This window comes from Protopterus annectens, chromosome 7.part0 (genome assembly GCF_019279795.1).
Source record: "Protopterus annectens isolate FY-2018-M chromosome 7.part0, PAN1.0, whole genome shotgun sequence".
NCBI lineage: Eukaryota > Metazoa > Chordata > Ceratodontiformes > Protopteridae > Protopterus > Protopterus annectens.
In genome coordinates, this window is record NC_056739.1 from 71,630,531 (window position 1) to 71,653,853 (window position 23,323).

Consider the following 23,323-nt stretch of genomic DNA (forward strand, 5'->3'; position numbering starts at 1 on the left):
GTGTGTGGCTTTCACCACCCCTTAGGATGAGAATACTATACCCATTAGTTTGCTGTGCCTCTGTCCAGCAGTGATACAGAGATGATTCCCGGTGTAAACCTATGATCTCCCATCCACTCGTCAAGATTTCTCTTGAACAGAGTCAGTGAGAGGCTCTGCCTCACATGGACTGGGATTCTGTTCCATAGTGTAGGGAGTCTCTGGGTGATGAATCTGTCCCTCCAGCACATCCTATTTATATCCGTGTTGAGGTTTAAGTCTCTTGCTCTCGTGGCTCTGGTGGATTTGGATTTTTTGAGGTGGAGCATGTCCATTAATTCCGGGTTGGACATGGCCTTGTATGTCAGGCACAGATCACCTCTGAGCAGACGGTATGGGACTGAATAGAGCTGAAGTTTCTTCAGTACTGAAAGCCTGTCAACTCCAAAAGTTTTGGTACCTTGGGATCTGATCTGATCAATAAACTAATGTCAGATCCAAGATCTGCTTGTTGGATATCTTGAAGTCTGAGTTATTCTTTTCTTTTGACTTTTCTTTGGTCTTGTTTTGTTTGGTCTTTGTTTTTGTCTTTATCAGGTTTTTCTTTGGATTTCTTGTCTTTGGTATGAGGAGAAGTCTCAGAAGAGGAAAAGAAGGGGATGGCACGCCCTGTCTTGGCAGGAAGGAGTCCCTTTCACTATAAGTTTCTCCCTTCTAGTTTGCAAGGCATGGGCACTGAATGAGGAACAATCCTGACACAACGTGTCAAGGTGAGCAGTCCCTAAAGGATACACACAAAGGAAGTGTGGTCTTGGGACAGTAGCTTGTACGTACATTATGGGTACTTTTTAAAGCCTTGATCATCCACCAGAGAGAATAAACAAACACACAAAGGCATCAATAAATGGCCGAATCCTAGCACTAATATGAAAATCTCTCTCTGAAAAAAAAAAAAAAAATATATATATATATATATATATATATATATATATATATATATATATATATATGGGATCCCTATTTAATTTCAAAATACTGAAATCCTGAATTTCTGTATTTCGAAATTAAAATACCAAAGACTTGAAATACTGGTAAACCAGAAGTGCGAAATTCAAAATCCCGAAGTACGGAGATTTTGAATTAGGGCTTCTGGTGTTGTGGTGTGTGAATGGTAAGATGTGAGTTTGGGTATGTATGTATGTGTATGTCTGTTGGTTAGGGGCTTTAGTGTCTGTCATTGTGTGTTTTGACTGTGATGTATGTGTGCGAGGGTGTGTACAATGTGTGGGAGTGAGTTGCTTGTATGTGTCTGTGCAATCTCGGAGTTAGTATATATAAGTAGGGGGTGTGGGGGGGTGCAGGGCGGCTTGCCCTCCTGCTTATCTGTAGTGTAGAATACTATATTTGAGTTGGGGGGGCTGTGTGTATGTGTTTGTGTGTGCTGTATTTGTAGTGTAGCATGGGGATTTTGAATTTCGCAGTTTTAGAGTTTCAGTATTTGGTGTCTTCAGCTATGTAATTTCGAAATACTGAAATTTGGGATTTCAGTATTTCAAAATTACATGCTGAATCTATATATATATATATATATATATATATATATATATATATATATATATATATATATATATATATATATATAGTGGATATAAAAATGTACACACCCCTGTTAAAATGCCAGTTTTTTGTGATATAAAAAATGAGACCACAATAAATCATTTCAAAACTTTTCCCACCTTTAATGTTATCTATAACCTGTACAATTCAATTGAAAAATAAATCTGTTAGGGGAAAAAATATAAAAAATAAAAAACTTAACAATAAGCGGTTGCATAAGTGTACACACCGTTAAACTACTACTTTGTTGAAGCACCTTTTTATTTAATTATAGCATTCAGTTTTCTTGGGCAGGAGTCTATCAGAATGGCACATCTTGACTTGGCAATATTTGCCTGCTCCAAATCTGTCAGATTGTGAGGGCATCTCTTGGGCACAGCCCTCTTCGGGTCACCCCACAGATTTTCTATTGGATTTAGGTCTGGACTCTGGCTGGGCCATTCCAAAACTTTAATTTTCTTCTGGTGAAGCCATTCTTTTGTTGATTTGGATGTATGCTTGGGGTCATTGTCATTTTGAAAGGTGAAATTCCTCTTCATCTTCAGCTTTCTAGCTGACGCCTGAAAGTTTTGGGCTAAAAGTGACTGGTATTTGGAACTGTTCATAATTCTCTCCACCTTGACAAAAGCCCCAGTTCCAGCTGAAGAAAAGTAACCCCAAAGCATGATACTGCCACCACCATGCTTCACCATGGAAATGGTATTCTTTTGGTGAAGCGAAATGTTGCTTTTGTGCCAAATGTACCTTTTGGAATTGTAGCCAAAAAGTTCAACCTTGGTCTCATCAGACCATAACACATTTTCCCACATGCTTTTGGGAGACCTGATGTATTTTTTTTTACAAATTCTAGATGGGCCTGGATGTTTTTCTGTGTAAGAAAAGGCTTCCATCTTTCAACCATATCCCATAGTCTAGACATAGGGAGAATATGGGAGATTGTTGTCACATGTAGTACACAACCAGTACTTGCCAGAAATTCCTGCAACTCCTTCAGTGTTGCTGTAGGTCTCCTGGCAGCCTCCCTGACCAGTTTTTGTCTTGTTTTTTCATCAGTTTTGGAGGGACGTCCAGTTCATTGCAACGTCACTGTTGTCCCATATTTTCTCCACTTTTTGATGATTGTCTTCACTGTGTTCCATGGTATTGCCAATGCTGTGGGAATTTTTTTGTACCCTTCTCCTGACTGATACCTTTCAACAATGAGATACCTTTGATGCTTTGTAATCTCTCTGTGAACCATAGCTTTAGCTGTAACAGGCAACTAAGTAAATGTCAGGAAAATCCTACTAGGACAGTTGAACTTTATTTGAGGTTAATCAGTCTCTTTAACTGATGACAGGTGTGTACCCAAGAAGACTGAATGCTGTAATTAATGCAAAAGGTGCTTCAAGAAAGTATTAGTTTAAGGGTGTGCACACTTATGCAACCAGATTATTGTACATTTTTTATTTTTTATATTTTTCCCCTAACAGATCTGTTTGTTTTTCAATTGAATTGTACAGGTTATAGGTCACATTAAACGTTAGAAAAGTTTTGAAATTATTTATTGTGGTCTCATTTTTTTATATCATAAAAACCTGGCATTTTAACAGGGGTGTGTACACTTTTTACATTCACTGTATACACACACACACACACACACACATACATATATATATATATATATATATATATATTTATAAAACTAGCCTAATATAAAACATTCTTTATAAAGCACTGCACACTTAACAACAACAACAGATCTACTCTCCTAAAGAACATAAACTCTAATTGTAACATTACAAGCTATAATAGCTAACAATCCTAAGTACCTAACCTAAACTAAAGCCGGCTTTAACACTAACAATACTAATAAAAAGTTATGCACTCACCATAACGTTCCATCGGTGTTGTCCATTTTCATTCTTCCTTAACTGTTGGGTTTGGATCCGACCCTCGGATCTGATTCAGCTGCTTCTTCCAGATCATAGGATTCTGAACTCTCGAGCTTCTCCCTTTACCCATAATGCCCTACCAACATAACACACCTCAGATCTAGTTTGCTGCCCATATGACTAACAGAGCAGTGAAAAATAAGAAAAGAATGGAACCTGGAGCTCAAACAAGGAAAATACATTCCTCCAATACTCTTCAATCTTTCTAGGAGCAGAACAAAGAGGGGAGTAGGTGGCTGGGAAGTTGAGGAAGAATGAAAATGAACAACACAGACAGAACATTATGGAGAGTACAGAACTTTTTAATCTGATGTCCATTTTCTTTCATTCCTCAGCTGTTGGGAGAGAGTCTCCAGCTACCTAAATCCTGGGAGGACTCTAAGGGAGGATATTCCAAAGCACTGCTGAGTCAAAGGCTGCTCTTCCCCTAGAGACCAGATCCAATTTATAATGAGCAATAAAAGTATGAGGATTACCCCAAGTTGCAGCTGCATAAATACCATCCAATGAAGTTCTGGATAAAAAGGCTAATGAAGTTGTCACAGACCTTGATGGAGTGGACTCTTGGTGGTTTTGGTAAAGGTAAGTCCACTTTTTGAGAAACAAAGGTAATACAATCAGTTAATTTGGTCAGAGTAACTTTATATACTGGTCTGCCTAATTTTGAATCAGAAAAGGAAACAAACAATTGCTTGGACTTTTTAGATCCTTAGCTCAGTAAAGGTAGAAACGTAATCCTTTGTGCACATCTAACAAATATAGCAAATACTCACCTTTGTTTGAAAATTTGGAAAGAACACTGGAAGATTAAACACCTGATTAATATTAGACTCCGAAACCACCTTTGGTAAAAACGACAGACTGGTACCTAGAGAAACCTGATCCTTCTGTAAAACTAAACAAGGAGTTCAGACATTCTTCTGGCAAATGCAATAGCAACTAAGAAAACAGTTTTCCGCGTCAAACATTTTACATCAGATTTTGCTGAAGGTTCAAAGGGAGGTTGAGTCAAGGCCTGAAGTACAAATTTTAAATCTCAAGGAGAGGCAGCATCCTTTAAAGGAGATCTAAGTAAAAAGGCTCCTCTTAGAAAGGCTAAAGTAGAATTATTTACTCCCAGAAGAAAGTTGGAAATGGCTGCTAAATGTATTCTAATAGATGAAGAACTAGTGCCGTCAGTAAAAATTGTGACTAAAAAGTCAAGAACATTTGAAATTAGTGCTGAAAAGGGATCTAAGTTTTTGCTTAGGGCCCAAATAGCAATGGGGGTAAGTGTAAAGGAGACAGGAGGGGCAAGCATCAAGTAGAGCATCTCTTGGGTGACTCCCCCAGTGGAGGGATCAGGGTAAAAAACCTGCTGCATTTGTTGTTGAGGGGAGAGGCAAATAGATTGCAGCATGGTTGGCCCCATTGATAGAATATCTCTCCACCATGTTGATATCGGGAGATCACTTGTGAGGCATCAAAATGGACCTACTTAACTTGTCACACTGAATTTCCTCAGGATGTGCATTGCTAACAGAAAGGAAACTGGAAGGGATCAACCATTGCCATACTCTCGACAAACAGGGTAGGATATGGTTCCCCCCTTGTTTGTTGATGTATCAGACTACTGATATATTGTCCATCTGGACTGCAATATTCCTGATTGGGAGAGTGTCTTGAAAGACCTGCAACATTAGGAAGACCGCACTCATTTCCAGGACATTGATATGTGTCTTGGTTTCTTCAGGAGACCATGTGCCTTGGACTGCCCTTCCCAAGAAATGCCCCCCCCACCAGTGCTGAGAGGCATCTGTGATCACTGTGGCCTTATGCTGAGGGAGAACACAACGACTGCCTTTGTGACCTGACTGGAGTGGATCCACCACAGAAGGTAATTCTTGCATGCTTGAGTAATTTTGACTAACATGGATAATGGGTGTTGGGGACTAGACCACTGAGTGTCAAGTATCAGTTGAAGGATTCACATATGGAACCTGGCAAGCACTACAAGAGTGATTGCCGCTGCCATGGATCCCAAGGCTTGAAGTATCAGATGCGCTGGAAGGGAAGAATTTTGAATTATCTTCTTGACTTGGAATTGAATGGTTTCTAGTCAAGATAAGGGAAGAGAAGCTATTTTGGTGGCTGTATTCAGATGAGCATCGATGAATTCCATATTCTGAGTCAGTATGAGTTCAGATTTGTTGTAATTGATTGATATTCCCAGATGGGAACAGAGCTGGTGCAAGTAGTCCCTTGCTTGAATCAGTTGATGCCTGGTTGCAGCAGTCAGGAGTCAGTCGTATAGATATGGAAACACTTGGAATCACAGCAGTCTCAAGTAAGCTGCTACAACTGCCATGCATTTGGTGAACACCCTGGGGGGCTTTGGTGAGTCCAAAGGGCAGTGCTCTGAACTGGAATGACTGACTCCCAGCCACAAGCGTAAGTATCTCCTAGAGTGCCTGTTCATTTTGATGTGATAGTACGCATCATGAATATCTACTGAGCTCATCCAGTCGCTGTTGTGCAGAAATGGCAGAATGGACTGAACCATGACCATCCAGAACTCTGTATACTGAACAGACTAATTTAGTCTGCAGAGATCCAAAATCAATCTTGAGTCCCATCTTTTTTGGCACCAAAAAGAATCTTGAATAAGTTCTGGATCCTCTCCGGACTAGGGGGCCTCCTGAATGACTTTTTTCTAGAAGCTTTTTTATTTCTTACTGGGTGGAACATCAGGGATCATCTTTGGAACTGCAGGAAGGGATTGGTAAAATGGTATAACATAACTTCTGAATATTATTCTTAGCAACCATAAATCTGTTGTGATATTTTGGCAGGCTCTCTGGTGCAGGGACAGATAACCCCCGGATGCCTCCAGAGATGGACTGCTGGGCCTCCATTCATAAGTGCTGACTGGATCTGTCTGAGAAAGAATCTTGAGATCCCTGTATGTGGACCACCTCTGCCACGGGGCTGGAGTCTTCCATTTAAGTCCCCCTCTGCTCTGGGGGAACTATCTCTACATGATTCTTGAAAGGGACCCTAGGATTTGCTTTACCATATCTTTCTACCACCTCACTGTTTCCTAGAAAATGACCTTTGACTAGTAGAAAAATGTATTCCCACAGCAGATAGGGTCTTTCCTTTTTGCTCGCACCTGGAGAGTGTCTTTTAACTTGGGGCCAAAACAAAAGGTTCCGTCAAAAGGTGCATTGATGAAAGAAGATTTAACTGGTTGCACAAACTCACACAAGTGCATGCAGGCATGCCCCTAAGGGAAATGCCTGAACCCCCACCTGTGAGGTACCTTCCATGGCATGAGAGATTAACCTCATGGCTGAATTAGATATCTATTAAAGGATAGCCAGCTGTGAGGAAATAATGCTCCCTTCCTCAGAGGACATGAATCCCAAGAGAGGTTTGGTAAGCTCCTTGATCAAATCTCTTTGAAGTCTGATAAAATAATTCAGTGACTTTAAGTGAAAGTCTCTGATGCATAGACATGCTTCCCAAACCTGTCCAGCACCCTGGGCTTCCTGTTAGAGGGATGGACAGAGGAACTCTGCTCCACTAGTTCCTTTCCTGTGGCAGCTGCAACAACTATGGCATCAACCGGCATTCCTTTACTCCAGTGTTGATGATCTTTTGGAGGTACAAGGATTTTGTCTGTTCTCTTTGGAATAGGCTTGACAGTGTCCAGTTATTTCCATGCCTGCTGTGAGACAAGATCTACAAGCTCATCAGTGAGAGGAGTCACCCACGAAGTAGATGGGCCAGACCCGAAAGCCTCCAGAAACACTGATTCCTCTTGTAAATGTTTACCGGGAGACCAACCATCTCTTTGTTTAAGGAGTTTTAAGATGTCTTCAAAGGAGACATCATCAGGTGGTGATCTGGGGGACCCTTCCCCGTCATTAAAATCAGTGCCTTCAGTGATAGACTGTTGTGGGAAGTCTAAGTGCCTCTTCTTGCACATTCTGTTCCGAGGTGCCTCCTCAGTAGGATGATCTGAGGAGGTATCAGAACAGATAACGACAACCTGATGGGTGGACTGGAGGCTAGCATGGATTGGCTTTCCAGGTGAAAGGGATGATCAAGGCTCAGGATGCAAAACTGAATGAGATAAAGATGTCCAATCTGAAGAGGGCAGGATCTTCTTTTCTTTAGACACAGAAAAGACTCTCGCCACTACCTCAAAAACGGAGTGCCTAGGGAAGCAGAAACTGAAGAATTGGAGAATAGGCTCTCTCAGATCGTCGCCTTTCAACATCCTCATTGCACTCCACCTGAGGAGGGAGTTGGAACTGAGCTATCTATGACTCTGAGTGGAAGAGACGGCTCTGACAGCTTTTGAGTCAACTCCAAAACCCCTGAGCTGGTGACAGCACTTCAGCTACGACAGTCCTCCGGTCAATTCAGAGACACTATTGGAGTTGTAGAAACAATGATCTTCAGGTCTGAGGAAGACACCTACAAGAATTTCAGATCTGATGGTTCAGAAACTGATGGGCAGATCAGAGAAAGAGAAATCAAAGGTGGTGTGGCTCTATGAAGGCTCTCAGGACCAGATGGTGTTGGAGCTGAAAGGACTCCAATTTGAATCTGCGTACTGAGGAACTTCCTCAGCATCCTATCCACATCCGCTTCGGATAGGTTCTTGGAGGATCGAAGAGATGAAACTGTTGACTTGGGCCTAGAATGTCTTCTGAACGACTGCTCAAGGAATGGAGATGGTAACATGGAAAGGATGGGCTCCGAAAGCAAAGGGGGAGTACGGATCTAAGGGGATCATTTAGTTCTTGGCTTTTGATCCAAAGTGGTCGGATTTGACTTTTTCAAAAGTTTTGCTGGCAGGTCCGATGAAGGAGCAGAAGTCATGGTGGAAGGATGATCAGGAGACCCTTTATGTGAATCCTTGTCCTTTGTAAAAGAGTCCACCTTTTTGTCTTCTTTTTCAGGGGTTTGAGCCCCAGTAACTGGAGTAGAGTGTTTGGAAAGAAGAAGACCACTTAGGTTAAGCTTATTCTTCTTGTCAATCATAGCTCTGGAATTATAGCCTGCACAAATGTCACAATCTACCTCTAAGTGTTTTGGGCCTAAACAGTACACACATTTTGTGTGGACATCAGAGTTTGGAATGTTGTGCCCAACTCCTGTTTCCAATTGTGGCAAATGAGTTCTGAAGTATGTTAGGTTCTTGAGTCATTATGGGTATATGGAGGAGCTTGAGAGTTAAAGAATCCTACGATCTGGAAGAAGCAGCTGAGTCAGATCTAAGGGTCAGATCCGAACCCAACAGTTGAGGAATGAATGAAAATGGACATCAAATCAATAATTAAAGAAACTAGAGACAGAAAACTCTATTGGTAAGGAAGAGCACTAAAAAGACTACCAAAAAGGAAAATGAAGCCCTCAATAGGGCGACCACACACTTCAGGCAAAAAACAAGATCTGAGGTAGTAAGGCAGATATCAGGGAATTATGGGTAAGGAAGGAGTAAGACCCTGGAACCAAAGATCCAACAATACATAGATGAATAGGATAAAAATAGACAATATTGGATGCAAAGATGTAAACAACAGATATGCATATCTGCACTAACATAGACACACATGCATGTGTGTATCTATATACACACACATTATATATATATATATATATATATATATATATATATATATATATATATATATATATATACATATATACATACACACACATACTCAAGACACACACACACACATATATGTGTGTGTGTGTGTGTGTGTGTGTGTGTGTGCGTGTGTGTGTAGATACAAATATTGCATAACACACATGTGCCGAGAGAGAGAGAGAGGGAGAGGAGGTGAATTCTAATTATAATGTGCATGTTGTCATGTCATTACACACCTTACAAGTTCTTCTGCAGTAGATAAGGCAGTGCCTTTTCCTCCTGCTTGATAATTTGTCATCTGTAAGACCAACAAGTAATGATGCTGTCTTTAAACTCATGTTACCTCTTGGTGACACACAAACACATGGTCACAGAATGACAAAGAAGCCCATTTACTGGTCATATCTAAACATCTGTGGCTTCCCACTCACAGAAAGCCAAACTAATTCACCTTTACAGATGGGCTATAATAAGGCATAGTGTGGTACAGAAACCTTGAGATGACACAGCCATGGAATAAGAGACCACTAAAACATTATCCACACTTCTCACACAATTCTTCCTCCAATATAAGAGATTTTTGAAAATGCAGACAGGCAACCAGAGTATGTGAACGATATTTGCTTGTGCCTCCCATCCTTTTAAATTTTAACTTTTCATTTGTAGCTGGAAATATTTTACAGTGGTTTAAATGAACCCCATGAAAACCATCTCTAGCCTAAAGATAAACAGTTTTACGTCCCATAGCCTTTATTTGTATAGTGTGACTCTGAGCAAGCCACTTAAGAAGGAGTAAATGTCACAGTCACCCCCAAAAGCAATCTCTTCATTTTAACTGGTCGTATTCAGTTGAGGAAAAATGAAAAGGGCAATTTGTTCAAAAACACTAGTGATATGCCCAAGAAATAGTAGTCACCATTCCTGCTACTCTACATTAGCATAACCTTTGGCTGTGTCCTACTACTTAAAACAATAGGCCTAACAAACCATCCCCCTCACCCCACATGCATCAAGCTGCATACCCAGAAAAACCCATCTGAAATGTAATATCTTAATTTTTTTTGACTGGGGCTCCTCTCTGCTGTTATATGACTGAAAGAGTGCAGTACATTCCATGTCACTTATATGGTTGCCCTAGCAAGTGTGATGGGCCTTACTGAGCCTGTTAAGTGGGAAATACAAGTTTTAGGTATAAACTGCTCACCTGCTTAGACAACCTACAGACTATGTAGTTTTCAAAGGGATTTTATTTCATGGATTAATGAATAAAGTGTAAGAACTACACCCCCAGATGCCAAATTTGAAGCACTTACCTCAGCAGCAAGGTAGTTTCCGGTTGCCAGGTGTTTGAAGCGGTAAAGGCTATTCCAGTGTCCGGCACCCCCACGACATGGATCGTGATGAACAACCTTAGGGGAGATAACCACTGAAATGTGAGCATTAGGGCTATACATATTCACATTAAACAACATATGTACAATGTCACAATCCTGATGTTTCTACAATAATTGTCCCCGCTAACTTTTTTTTTTTTTATAAGCAGGAGTTAAATTGCAATAAACACCTTGTAGAAGTATATACCAGTATATATCACTGTTATTAAAATGGAGCTAAGAGAACACAATGGTTTCACTGTCTGAAGCATGTTACATTTTCCTATATGTCTCACATGAACAACATATTTTTCTAACCAAACAAAGTCCATGTTGCAGAATTGCAAAGGCTTGGCTAGTTGGGTTGACCTTCCAGACAGCTTGGATGGAACAGCTGAATAATACACAACTGTCTGATGTTTCGGGAACACTCCTCATTCTGTTAGTAAGTGTATGTCTAGGAAAACTAGGCTAACTGGGAGGAAACTACAGAGGCCAGGTCATCCTTAGATGTCAAAGCCTGTCTCTTCTTCTGTATGTCCTTCACAAAGTCCTGAGGATCCAGCCCAAAAAGACTTCCTCCAGAGTGAAGCATCAGGAATGGTCTGCCTATCACCTGGTTCTCTGGTGCAGAGGGATAGAGCTGTTGCTGCAACCCAACTGACCAGGTTAAAATAGCCCCAGCATTGAAAAACCAGCAGAGAGGGATAAGAGTGAAGGGGCACAGCCTACTTACCTCTCCTGGAGAATGGGGATGGTTGCCAGCGCAGGGGGAGCACATACAGAACTGCAATTTCTCCAGTGGAGACCAGCGGCACCACTTATTCTACTTCAGGGAAGGGGATGGGGCTGCTTGCTGCCAATGTCCTTTGTGGAAGGCACGGTTAGGGTATAATTAAAAACCCTCTAATTCCAATGCCTCTATGAGTGATGGACCCTCCCAGTTGACTCTCTCCCTGGTGTTGGCAAGAGAATAGGCCCATTAGTTGTGAAGAAGTTGATAATTGACACACAGCAGGACCAAAGACTGCAAAAATGAAAAAAATGGACGATCTGCCTGAGCTTATACTTAACAGAGGACATCTGAAGCCACACTAACTTGCATTGGCATATGCCAGAGTCTGCTCTTGCAGCCATAGTGCTGGTACAGTCAAAATTGTAGCAGGCCACATAGAGTAACTACAGATGCTGTTATAAGTGTCCTTGACTTCAGAGTCATGGAACACTGAAAGTATCTCCAGTTCCTGATCCACTAAGGAAATTTACAGTCTGGAAGCTAACAGCCTTAAATTCAGAGACTTTTAAATTACAATCCAAGAATAGCATGACTGCATGTGTGAAAGTGGGAACTTTTACATAGTTAAATCAGATTGCTGTGACGCAGAGCATCTCCTTTTCTCTAAGGTACAGAAATCTTGCAGTTAGTGTATATACGCAGTAGAAAAGTGGGGTTGCGGGTGGGAAGCAAGCCCCCTGTAAAAAATATAATTTAAAACAGAAGAATGACAGTTGAAATTCACTCTTCTCTTTCAGTTTCATGGTTTATTTTTTTCGTAATTCAAAGACTTGCAATTACAGGTTTTGGAAAAATAACAGTGAGCCAGTGTGTGGACAGGTGAGACAGACAGATGAGGGATCTCAGCCTCATCATGGCAGAGGAAAACATCTTACCACCTTGGCTGCAGCCTTAGATTCTTTAACCAGTAGTAAGGTTAACAGATACTATGATGTCTGGGATCTTTGCTCAAGTGAGGAGATCACAGAGGTGTCAGTACTAAGATACTTAGAAAGAATCAGCTGTGCACATGTAAGGAGGAACATATGCAGAGAGAAGGGGGACTCATTGTTTTATTCCACCTTAGAAATAAGGCTCTCTGAGTGCCCTCCTGGGACATAATCAAGAAAGGGGTACACCTGATGAAGGCACAGTGGGGACCAGAGATGCCTGTGAAGAGCTTGGTGCTAGCATTATCCCTATGCCCTTAGAGTTGTGTTCTACTAGGGTACTATATTGGAAGTAAATTATGAAAATTTTCTTAAGATTTGAACCCAAAAGCAGCAAACTGATTAAACTGCTGTTACAAAATTAAAAGAGTTTTTGCTAGGGACATCCCTCCTGGAGCACTGCACACCCACATTACAATTCTAAGGTTACCGTACTTCAAAGAAAGAGGAATCTTCTGAAATAAAACAATGTCGATCTTGAGCTATACTTTTATACTTTCTCAATCTCACTCAAATTTTGTTATTCTGGACACATTAAATTTTTTATTCACTTTTTTCCATCTTGCTCAGCCTCCTTCATGAAGAACTCTATCTTGCTCTTTTGGCAATAAATAACCCTGTTTTACTAGTTCCTATTCACATCAGAAACAGTGGTAATGTTAAAAAAATGCCACTCCAAAATTCTTAAATTACAAAAGAACATAAATAGGACTTCTTGGAGGTTCATTACCCAAAAGATTCCTTACCTGTGGAACAAGCTTCACTCACATGTCAAATGGTACAGCACCTTAGCCTCATCCAAATGAATTCTTGTTTAGATGGGTTCTCAAAAATTTACATTAGGGATTAGTAGTATAGCCCTTATCAAAAAAGTAAACCTGCAGCCAATACTTTTTACAGTCATGGCTAGGCTACATATGTTTGTTCAAACTATCTGACTTGTACTAATGTATGAACCTATTCCAAGAAACTCACTTATCTTCCTCAAACTTTTAATGGGACATCCCCCACACCTGCAAGGGAGGGCCCCACAAGTCACTGAACAGCACTCTGATGTCCAATGCCTTGAACTGCCTTGTGAGCCCTGATGACGCAAGAGGACCTAGTGGACTTTTCTCACCCTTAGCCGTCAAGTCCTACTTGGCATAGAGGAAGGCCTAGATAGAACAGTCCCCCATCCAAAATGCTACCATTAAATGTGGTGAGGGACTTAAGGATAGCTTCTGGATACAGGCTAGTTGTGCAGTGGGGTGGACACTGCTGAATCCCTGGGATACGGCCCCATCCATACTGGCTTCAGGAGATGCACTTCATATAGGCCTCTTGTTATCTGTAGGGCAAGACAGGTATTAGTTAGCCTGACCCCAAGCTAACTGATAGGAGGTCAGTGATGCCAGGACCACATGCCATCTCCAGGTCAGAAAAGCTACTATTTGGTGAATAGTAACTCACTGATTGTTATTCTTGCTGATCCTACCTCATGATGTGTGTGTATTTGTATACAGAACAAGTAAATGAATAACCATTTTATGTAAAGACAAATTATTCAGTCAAAATGGGTGGAAGGCCACTTCACTGAACACACAATTTAACTGAACTCCAAATAAACTGAAATGTGATACAACTGAACTCACACTAAGGAATATTTTACAAAAAGAATTGTTTTGCAAAGGTGCAGCCCTCCCTGTACCTCTGATGTGTGTGTGTGTGTGTGTGTGTGTGTGTGTGTGTGTGTGTGTGTGTGTGTGTGTGTGTTCGCGTGGGGGGGGGGGGGTTGCTCATGCACACCTTACTTAGTATAAACTGACTCCACGATTTCATAACTGTGGAGAAACATGGAAGCAGTACAGACAGGGGATCACTGTCAGAAGACAAACAGAAACCACACCAGTAATGATTATGTATAAGTAACACCAATCACCAGGTAGTCCTTCTTCATATACTTCTACATGTCCTACTTCTGTGTTACACAACTTCATTTAGCTATGTTACAGTTAATGAAATGGACTTTCAACCAAGCGGTCATTCAACTAAATGAGCATACAATCATCTGAATACACTGATTTGTCATTTAACAGAATGGACATGCAACCAAATGGCAGGCATCCATATAATCTATACATCGATTCTGCAGTGGTCATACCATTTTATCACTCTTAATAGGCATTTCTCTTTCATCCATAACTGCACAGCCATGGAGTTATGTAAAATGGTTGGGTCTGCAGTGGAGATTGCCCCCTTGCAAAAATGCTTTCTTTTAAATGTCACCTAGAGTTTCAGAAAATATTTATTTTAATGATTCAAGCTTGTCCAGTTTGCTTTGGGGAGTTATGGTTCACCTTCTCATAAGATACCCTCTGTAGGACAGACATCTCCAAGAGGGTGTGAGCAGTGTCGATAATCCACATTTGTCACTTCTCAATGTGCTTCGCCAGTGGCCTTGGACTGGGTAAGGGACCTTTCTTCTGTTACCTGCACTGGTCACTGTAAACAGCTGTCATCTTGCAAAACATAAGGTAGGTGTGTAGTAGATTGAAACACTGGTATATATGGAAGTTTCTCTTTCCCCAAGCAGTACAGACTGTACAAATGTGGGTTCTTTTAAAAATTTGATGGCCAAATTATCATTTTGATGGATCAGACTTTTTAGGCATTGAATATGAGAATGTTTTTCAACCCTGCACGTCAGGCCTGAGATCTAAACCATAAGATCAAGATAAAAAGAAGAATACTGCAACAAACTGTGTTCAATACAAACGTGAATAAAAAAAAAAACGAATAACAAAAACGTTCACAATTTAATCATAAAACCAAATAAGAATACACAAAATTACAAAAAACATTTAAATACATAACATCTGACACAGCCAACCAATCGACATTAAAAAAATGTTATTAAAAAAAATGTATTGATAGTCTAATAGAAGTTTTATGTCAATTGGTTGGCTGTGTCAGATTAAGAAGTTATGTACCTACCATAACGTTCCATGTTAGTTGTCTTCTCTCGCCTTCTTTCTTGCTTGATGGGTTCGGAGCCGATCCCTCGGCTCCGACTCGGCACTTGCTAAGCTCGAGAGTCACTTTTACCAGCTCGAGGCAGCCCCATATCCCATGATGCAAGGCGGTAAGTACCCAGATCTCGTTTGCTGACAAAGGGCAATAGCACCAAGCATAAAATACTTCCCAAAGGAAGAAAGAAAACTTACAGATGGAAGAAGGACCAGGTCTGAATGGTCTTCAGCATAACAGTTTCTTATACAAGGTCTGTCCAGGCCAGGGAGAAGGAGGGAGGGTCGCAAGAAAGAAGGCGAGAGAAGACAACTAACATGGAACGTTATGGTAGGTACATAACTTCTTAATGTTAAGTTGTCAATCTCGCCTTCATTCTTGCTTGATGGGACCGCCCCTAGCACCTCTATCCTGGGTGGCTCAATGGAACAAACTCTTGAGGACTGTAGAGCCAAAACTGGCTCTGTCCCTGGAGGCCAAGTCCAATTTGTAATGGGAAACAAAAGTGTGAGGAGTAGCCCAAGTGGCCGCTGCACAAATAGTGTCCAAAGGAAGTCTAGCTTGAAAGGCTGTAGAAGTAGCTAAGCTCCTAGTTGAATGTGCTTTAGGTTTTGAGCACAGCTGTTTTCCCCTGAGCGATAAATTTCAGAGATGACCAAGAAAGCCATCTGGACAAGGTCACTTTAGAAACAGGAAGGCCTTTTTATTATCCGCATAGGAAACAAAAAGTTGATCAGATTTTCTAAATTTTTTGTTCTGTTCAAATAATATCTAAGTTGACGGTGGACATCAAGATAATGTAGCTTTTGTTCAGCTCTATCTGAATAGTTAGGAAAAATACAGGGAGATCAATGGATTGATTCAGATTGTTCTGAGAAGCGACCTTAGGTAAAAAGGTTGGATTAGTTCTCAAAGATACTCTGTCTTTGTGAAAACCAAATAGGGGGTCGAACCGAAGAGCATGAAGTTCAGACACCCTCCTGGCAGATGTAATAGCCACTAGGAATAAAGTTTTCCAAGAAAGATATTTCAGGGAACAAGAAACAGCTGGCTCAAGGGGAAGAATCAAGGATGTCAGCACTAAATTTAGATCCCACTGAGGAGGAGGATTCCTGATTGGAGGCTTTAGTAGGAAAATTCCTTTCAACAAGGCCCTGCAGAGCCTATGGGACATATTCTTATGAACTGCTATCCCGACATGAAAATTGGAAACAGCAGCCAATTGAACTCTGACTGTGGAAGTAGAGGAGCCTGCATGCAAAATCTCTCCTAAGGAGTCCAGGACTGCCTGAACAGGGCAGTAAAGGATCAATATTTTGGGCCTTAGCCCAATAAGAGAAACGCTTCCATTTGCTTGTATAAATCCTCCTGGTAGAGGATTTTAGCGGTTACTATGATGTCTCTAACTGCTAGAGATCAAAGGAAGCCTGGCTAAGGAAGGAAGTGGAGCAACCATGCTGTGAGGTTGAGAGAAGGGATTGACCGGTGCAGCTGACCCGATTGGTGAATCAGAAGATCTGGCACTGGGTCCAGATGCCACGGCTGCACCAAAAGGTGATGATGGAGGAACGGGAACCAAACTTGTCGAGGCCAGTAAGGGGCAATGAGAATCAATTTGGCTCTCAAAACGGTAGCTTTCTGGATCACCTGAGGGATCAGAGGAAATGGAGGGAAGGCATAAAGAAGTCCCTGGGGCCAATCCTGGGTCAGAGCGTCTCTGGGGATGGCCTGATAGAGGGAAGAGGCTGAAGAAGTCTGGGCATTTGCTGTTTTGGGGAGTAGCAAAAAGATCGCAACATGGACGACCCCATTCCAGAAAAATCTCTTCCGCTATAGATTGCTTGAGAGACCACTCGTGAGGCATGAGGATAGCTCTGCTCAATCTGTCCGCTACAATGTTGGTTTTCCCAGGGATATGCGTTGCTACCAGAAACCGGTGAGAGGAGATCGCCCATTGCCATAGTCTGAGCGCTTCGACACAAGGGGTAGGACTTGGTACCGCCTAGTTTGTTGATATAACAAACTACAGACATGTTGTCTGTGTGGACTGCAATTGTCCCTACGGGAAGAAAGTCGATGAGGGCTTGCAACGTTAAAAGCACTGCTCTCATCTCCAGGACATTTATGTGCAGATGGTACTCGAACGGCTGCCACGCCCCATGAACCATCCTGCCCTGATAATGACCCCCACCCGATCAGGGAGGCATCCGTGGTGACAGTGGCTATCAGGGATGGGGGTACAAAGTACCTGCCTTGGTGAACCTGAGGCGATGTGATCCACCAAGCAAGATGCTCTTTGCATGTCTGTGTCACCAGAATCTGGTGACGATTGGAAGTTGCTGGTATGACCATTGTGTGAACAGCATCCACTGAAGAAGGCGCATGTAGAATCGAGCCAGGGAAGAAGAGTAATGGCCGCAGCCATGAGACCTAATACCTTTAGAACCATTCTGGCCTGTACTTTCTTGCTGGCCAGAATGATCCTGACATGACTCTGAATGTCTGAAACTCTTTGTTCTGTAAGGGTAGCTGACATCCGAACAGTGTTTAAGTTTGCGCCTATGAAGGTAATAGACTGGCAGGGGATAATGATGACTTTTCAAGTTGATTGAGATGCCCAAATGAGAACAAAGGTCTATTGTGTAATCCCTGGCTTGTATAAGCTGATGCCTGGTGGTGGCTGACAGGAGCCAGTCGTCGAGATACGGAAACACCTGGAATCCTTGACGCCTCAGGTGAGCCGTGACCACTGCCATGCATTTGGTGAACACTCTGGGGCTGTAGTGAGACCAAAGGGCAGGGCTCTGAACTGAAATGACTGGACCCCAGCCGAAGCGGAGAAATCTCCTGGAGCGCCTGTGAATTTTGATGTGATAGTACGCATCCTGAAGATCTATTGAGCACATCCAGTTGTCCTTCTGTAAGAAGGGCAGAATTGACTGAAGAGTGACCATTCCGAATCTTGTCTTCCTGACAGACTTGTTGAGTCTGCTGAGATCCAATATTGGTCTCCAGTCTCCCGTCTTTTTGGGGACCAAAAAGAACCTTGAGTAGATTCCGGCTCTGAATGGTCTATTGTAACTGGCTGAATGGCTCTTTTTTGCAGTAGTTTTGAGATTTCTGACTCTGCAATCTCCCTTAGACCGGGTGGTACATCTGGAAGGGAACTTGAGGGGAAGGGACTTTCCTCGAAAGGAATTATGTAACCCTTGGATATGATCGACTGTACCCATCTGTCTTGAGTGAGGGAATGCCAGGCTTCTGGGTACAGTGATAATCTTCCCCCGACTGCCTCCAAGGAGGGACAGCCGGGCAACACCTCAGGGATGCTGAAAGGGCTTATCAGAGAGAGGCTCCCTGTTCCCCTGGTTCTTCGGACCCCCTTTGCCTCTAGAGCGCCTGTTGTTGTTACCCCTCTGCCTCTAGGGTAAACTGACCACATGAATCCGGGCGTGACTCCTTGGGATTTACGGAACCACATTTTCCCACCTTTCTGTCCTTTGGGATAAGGCCTAGAAGGGGTGGAAAACGGACTCCAACAGCAGAAAGAGTCTTGCCGTCCTGTTCGCACCTGGTCAAGGTTTCCTTCACCTGAGGGCCAAACAAAGCTGACCCATCAAAGGGAGAATTTGTGAAGGACGCCTTAAAGGGATCCATAAAATCACATAGCCGCATCCAGGCTTGGCGCCTAAGAGCCACACCTGTACCTGCGGCTCTACTCGCCCATCCGCAGCATAAGATATTAGCCGCATGGAGGAGTTTGCAATGGAATTGAGGGTTCCTAGCTGCGAAGCAATTTTTCTTGAGCCCCTGCAGCTGTAGGATCCTGAACTACTTCACCCAGCTCCTTAAGGATATCCCTCTGGAGTCTGGTGAAGTGACAAAGGTAATTCAGCTTAACGATAGCAAAGGTCGCTGAGGAAAACATCCGCCACCGCATCTATCCATGGTCCTAGAGTCCTTATTAGGAGGATGGACGGGCACGGAAGGATCTGCAAGTTCCTTTTGGTGGCCGCAGCCACCACCATGGCATCAGCGGGACACCCTTAGTAAGGAATTGTTTGTCACACGGGCAGTGATAAATTTTGAAGGCCTCCTAGGGACTGGCTCTACAGAGTCAGGAGCTGCCCACGCCTTCGTGCAATAACCTGCATAAGGGGTCGAAGGCGGAGACACCCAGGAGGTGGAGGGCCGAGATCCAAACGCCTCTAGGTATACTGACTCATCCTCAGAGGGACTGTTGGTGGGCCAGTTTCCCTCTGTTTCAGGAGTTCTAGGATGTCTGAGAAGGAGACATCCTCAGAGGGGATCTAGGGATCCCTCTGACTCATCAAAGTCAGTATCCAAGTGACAGACTCGGGAGTCTACATGCTTCCTCTTACAAGTCCTCTTCCTAGGAGGATCTCCCGAAACATCAGGAGAATCCTCGGAAGAGGGGAAATTCCCAATGGGGAAACCTGAGGCGGAGGATCTCTGGGTCCTTAGCAAGAGAAGTGGCAGAGATGTCAACAGGTACTATAGAGGGAGGAGCTACGGAACAGACTGCTGACTGATACCAGTGGCCAGTACACTCTTCATCACCTCGAATGCTCCTCCCAGGCAGGTCCAAGAGAACCCGCCAAGAGCTAGGAACTCCAGGGACCACCGAAGGGAAGTCTCCGAGGCAGATGTCGGAGCCGAGCTCACCAAGGCCGAGGCTCCAAGGGAAGAGCGGTTCGGACAAGGGTCCGATGCCACTCACCCCTCGGAGGAGACCATGGAAGCCCGACCACGAATCCCTCTAAGGAAGGTCTCGAAGAGGAGATAAGAGTAGAGGCTGAAGGAACAGAAGGGGGTATCCATCCTCCAGCCGTAGCAGTAACCATTCCCGAAGACTCCAACTCCAAGCTCTGGGGTAGAGTTGAAGGAGGAACTGTAACGGGTGTGGACCAACAGTCGCCTGTTGAGACGGACTATGTAACATTTGGGCCAGTACCTGTGACTTAAGTAATCTACTGACCACTCTCTAGGTCATGATCTGACAATCTGGATGACCTTGAAGATCGGCTCCGATGGCTCCGCCCGATAGAAGAGGTGAAGCCGGAGCCGAAAGTATCGGCTCCAAGGAAGGAGACCTCGACCTCTTCCTGGAACGAGCCATCGGAGCCGATACCATAGATCCTGTCGGAGCCGACCTCGGAGCCGACAGGAAACCTCGATGTATCGGCGCCAGCCGGAGCCGATACAGCCACCAAAGTAACGGTGTGGGAGCCGATCGGAGCCGACACCGATGCCTGTGCCACATGGGTGTCGGAACCGATCGGAGCCGACACGGCGGTCGATACAGATTCGGCACCGATAGCCATCGGTGCCGAAGGCTTTGTTAAGCCAGAATCGGCTCCAGCCGGAGCCGATCTCGACTCGAACGAAGTCGGAGCCGAGGCCGCAGGCTTAGAGACAGAAGCCTGGGCCTTGAAGATTTAACTGATTTTGACGGAGCCGACTTAGCCGGAGAGCCCTCCGGCTTAAGAAGGCCCCTAAGAATCAGTTTATTATGTTTTCCTGCAGGACTCTCTGGCTGAAGGAATGACAAATAGCACAGGAGTCCTGCAGGTGAAGAGGCCCCAGGCAATACAGGCAAGAAGTGTGACCGTCTGTCAGAGACATCTTCTGACAGCACGAGTCACACTTCTTAAAACCTGAGACCCTCTCCTTTGACATGGTGCTTAAAACACACACACACACCAGTCAAAAAACTTAAATTAAAGAAAATACCAAAAGGTATTCCTAAAAATAAACACACACATACCCTAACAGGGAGGGGATGGGATGGGTAAAATTTGACTAAAAAATATTAAAGGAGACAGGGATTTTCTGTCAGGAAAACTAAATAACTAACTTATAACTAATAATAAAGAGTTTTTTTTAACAAAAAGGGGCTTGAATATTAGTAAAGTGAATCACTTACCAGGAGCTGGTAAAAGGAGGACCTCATAAGCGAAGCGGCAAACGAGATCTGGGTACTTACCGCCTTGCATCATGGGATATGGGGCTGCCTCGAGCTGGTAAAAGTGACTCTCGAGCTTAGCAAGTGCCGAGTCGGAGCCGAGGGATCGGCTCCGAACCCATCAAGCAAGAATGAAGGCGAGATTGACAACTTAACATGTTATATATTTAAATGGTTTTAATTCATTAATGGTTATGCACTGATGAAGGGGAAACCTGAAAGCTTTGTATTCTTATTTGGTTTTATGATTAAATTGTGAATGTTTCTGTTGTTCGTTTTTTTTATTTTATCTAAACTATAAGATGTCAGAGATGAGCTGGCAGAAACTGTGGCTTGGCACACTTTTCTAGCCTGGCATACAGTCTCATGGCAAGCACCAGTGGTGTTCTGGCATGCAGTCTCATGGCATCCGGTGGGTGTGATGTGGTAGCACTACCAGGCATAAGAAAGGAATCGAAAAAAATCCAAGATGGTGACTGCAAGACAAGAAATTTCAACAAGTAAACCACTGCAGGGGATACCCAAGTACAAGATTAATATATTCCTCTTTACAAGTCTACGGATATCATCTGTCACTTTCTTGTCTTTCTTCATTCCAGGAGGAGAATATCTGTGTATATAAACTCTGTGTAGTATGCGCTGCTTTTTCTGCTCTTCAGTGTGACCCAGAGGGTACTTCATCTTCTTTTGCTCTCATTTGTTCTGCTACTCTGTTGCCTAAACTGCTTTCCTTATAAAAGCCTATTCTTATATATCCTTCCTGTAACACCTATAAACTATGTATAAAGCGGGTCTACTACACATGATCAAAATTTCATTTGACTGACATTTGTTTGACTGAGACCATAACATCGAAAATTCAAAACACTGAAAACTCACTTGACTGAAGCTCATAAGATTGAAACCTTAACAATGCTAAATTTCAACATAGTAGTGGCAGTGTGTAGACTACTGAAAGGTAAGTAAAAGGTATATGCCCTTTTACCCACTGTAGTGCGATCATGGAGTTAGTATATATAGTTGATAGGGGTCTGGGGGCGTAGCCCCCCCACCTAGTTTGGTTTTATATTGTCCAGTTTCGTTTAAGAGGGTACGTAAGTAGTTTTTAAGTTCTGGAAAGGGTTAGTCATTGGTGTTGTATGTGTGCATGTCTATAGTTTACAATTTAGTATGTTGAAATTTAGCATTGTTAAGGTTTCAGTCTTACAAGTTTCAGTCAAGTGAGTTTTCAGTATTTTGAATTTTTGATGCTATGGTCTCAGTCAAATGCATTTCAGTCAAATGAAATTTTGATTGTGTGTAGTAGACCTGTATGAAGCACATTTCCATCTCTTTTACCGCTTTCTTGATGCCATATTTCTGTTACGGACAAAATACCAAAATATTGTTTTTTTTTGTTTTTTTTTAAATAAAGTCATCAATTCAAGAAGCTTTTTCTTCATATTTTTGGCTATCTACAGTTGACTATCAGCTGCTCTCCCAGTGCCTCTCTTCAACCACTAGGTCTATCAAACTATGTAATGTTCCCAGACTATCTAATCTTGAAGTTTGAAGCGGGTGCGGAGTTTGAAGCCCCTGAAGTAGCACCACACCACCAACAAGGTGTGTTTTACTTTATTTCACAGCCTCTTGCACATGCCTGAATAACACCATGTCAGTGGGACATGCAATGTGCATTTGTGCTGCTATACCTCTCACTTCCACAAGGGGCTGTCTACCAGCTGTCCAGACCATCCACAGGCAGCAGTATGCACTGTTTCCTCCCTAGTTTCTACCATGGAGATCAATTACTCTTTTATGCCTTGACAATGCACTCTCCCCCTCTAAGGATGGGCACTCCCATTTCCCCTGCCTGTAATGTTAAGAGACATTCGGCCTGTAGTCAGAGCTTTATCCCTCTACACCACAGACAGAACAATCTAGTTCAAGCAGCTTTTTGCCTAGAACGAGGGACATTATACTAATTACCTTCCATTTTTCTTTTGTTTGACCCCTCTTGCCACAGATCTTTCCCTGATCTTATTCCCAGGAGTTCAGATCCATAACTACTCTG

The 23,323-nt window shown here is 42.9% G+C and overlaps 1 protein-coding gene across 1 annotated transcript in view; it reads right to left on the minus strand.

The window, feature by feature from the left end:
• Positions 1 to 23,323, minus strand: part of ITPR3 (inositol 1,4,5-trisphosphate receptor type 3) — a 2,403,054-nt gene that overhangs the window by 1,407,527 nt on the left and 972,204 nt on the right. Inside the window, exon 9 of the mRNA XM_044076491.1 lies at positions 10,491 to 10,586. Within this exon, the coding sequence (XP_043932426.1) occupies positions 10,491 to 10,586 (96 nt within the window). The remainder of the gene's footprint in view (positions 1 to 10,490; positions 10,587 to 23,323) is intronic.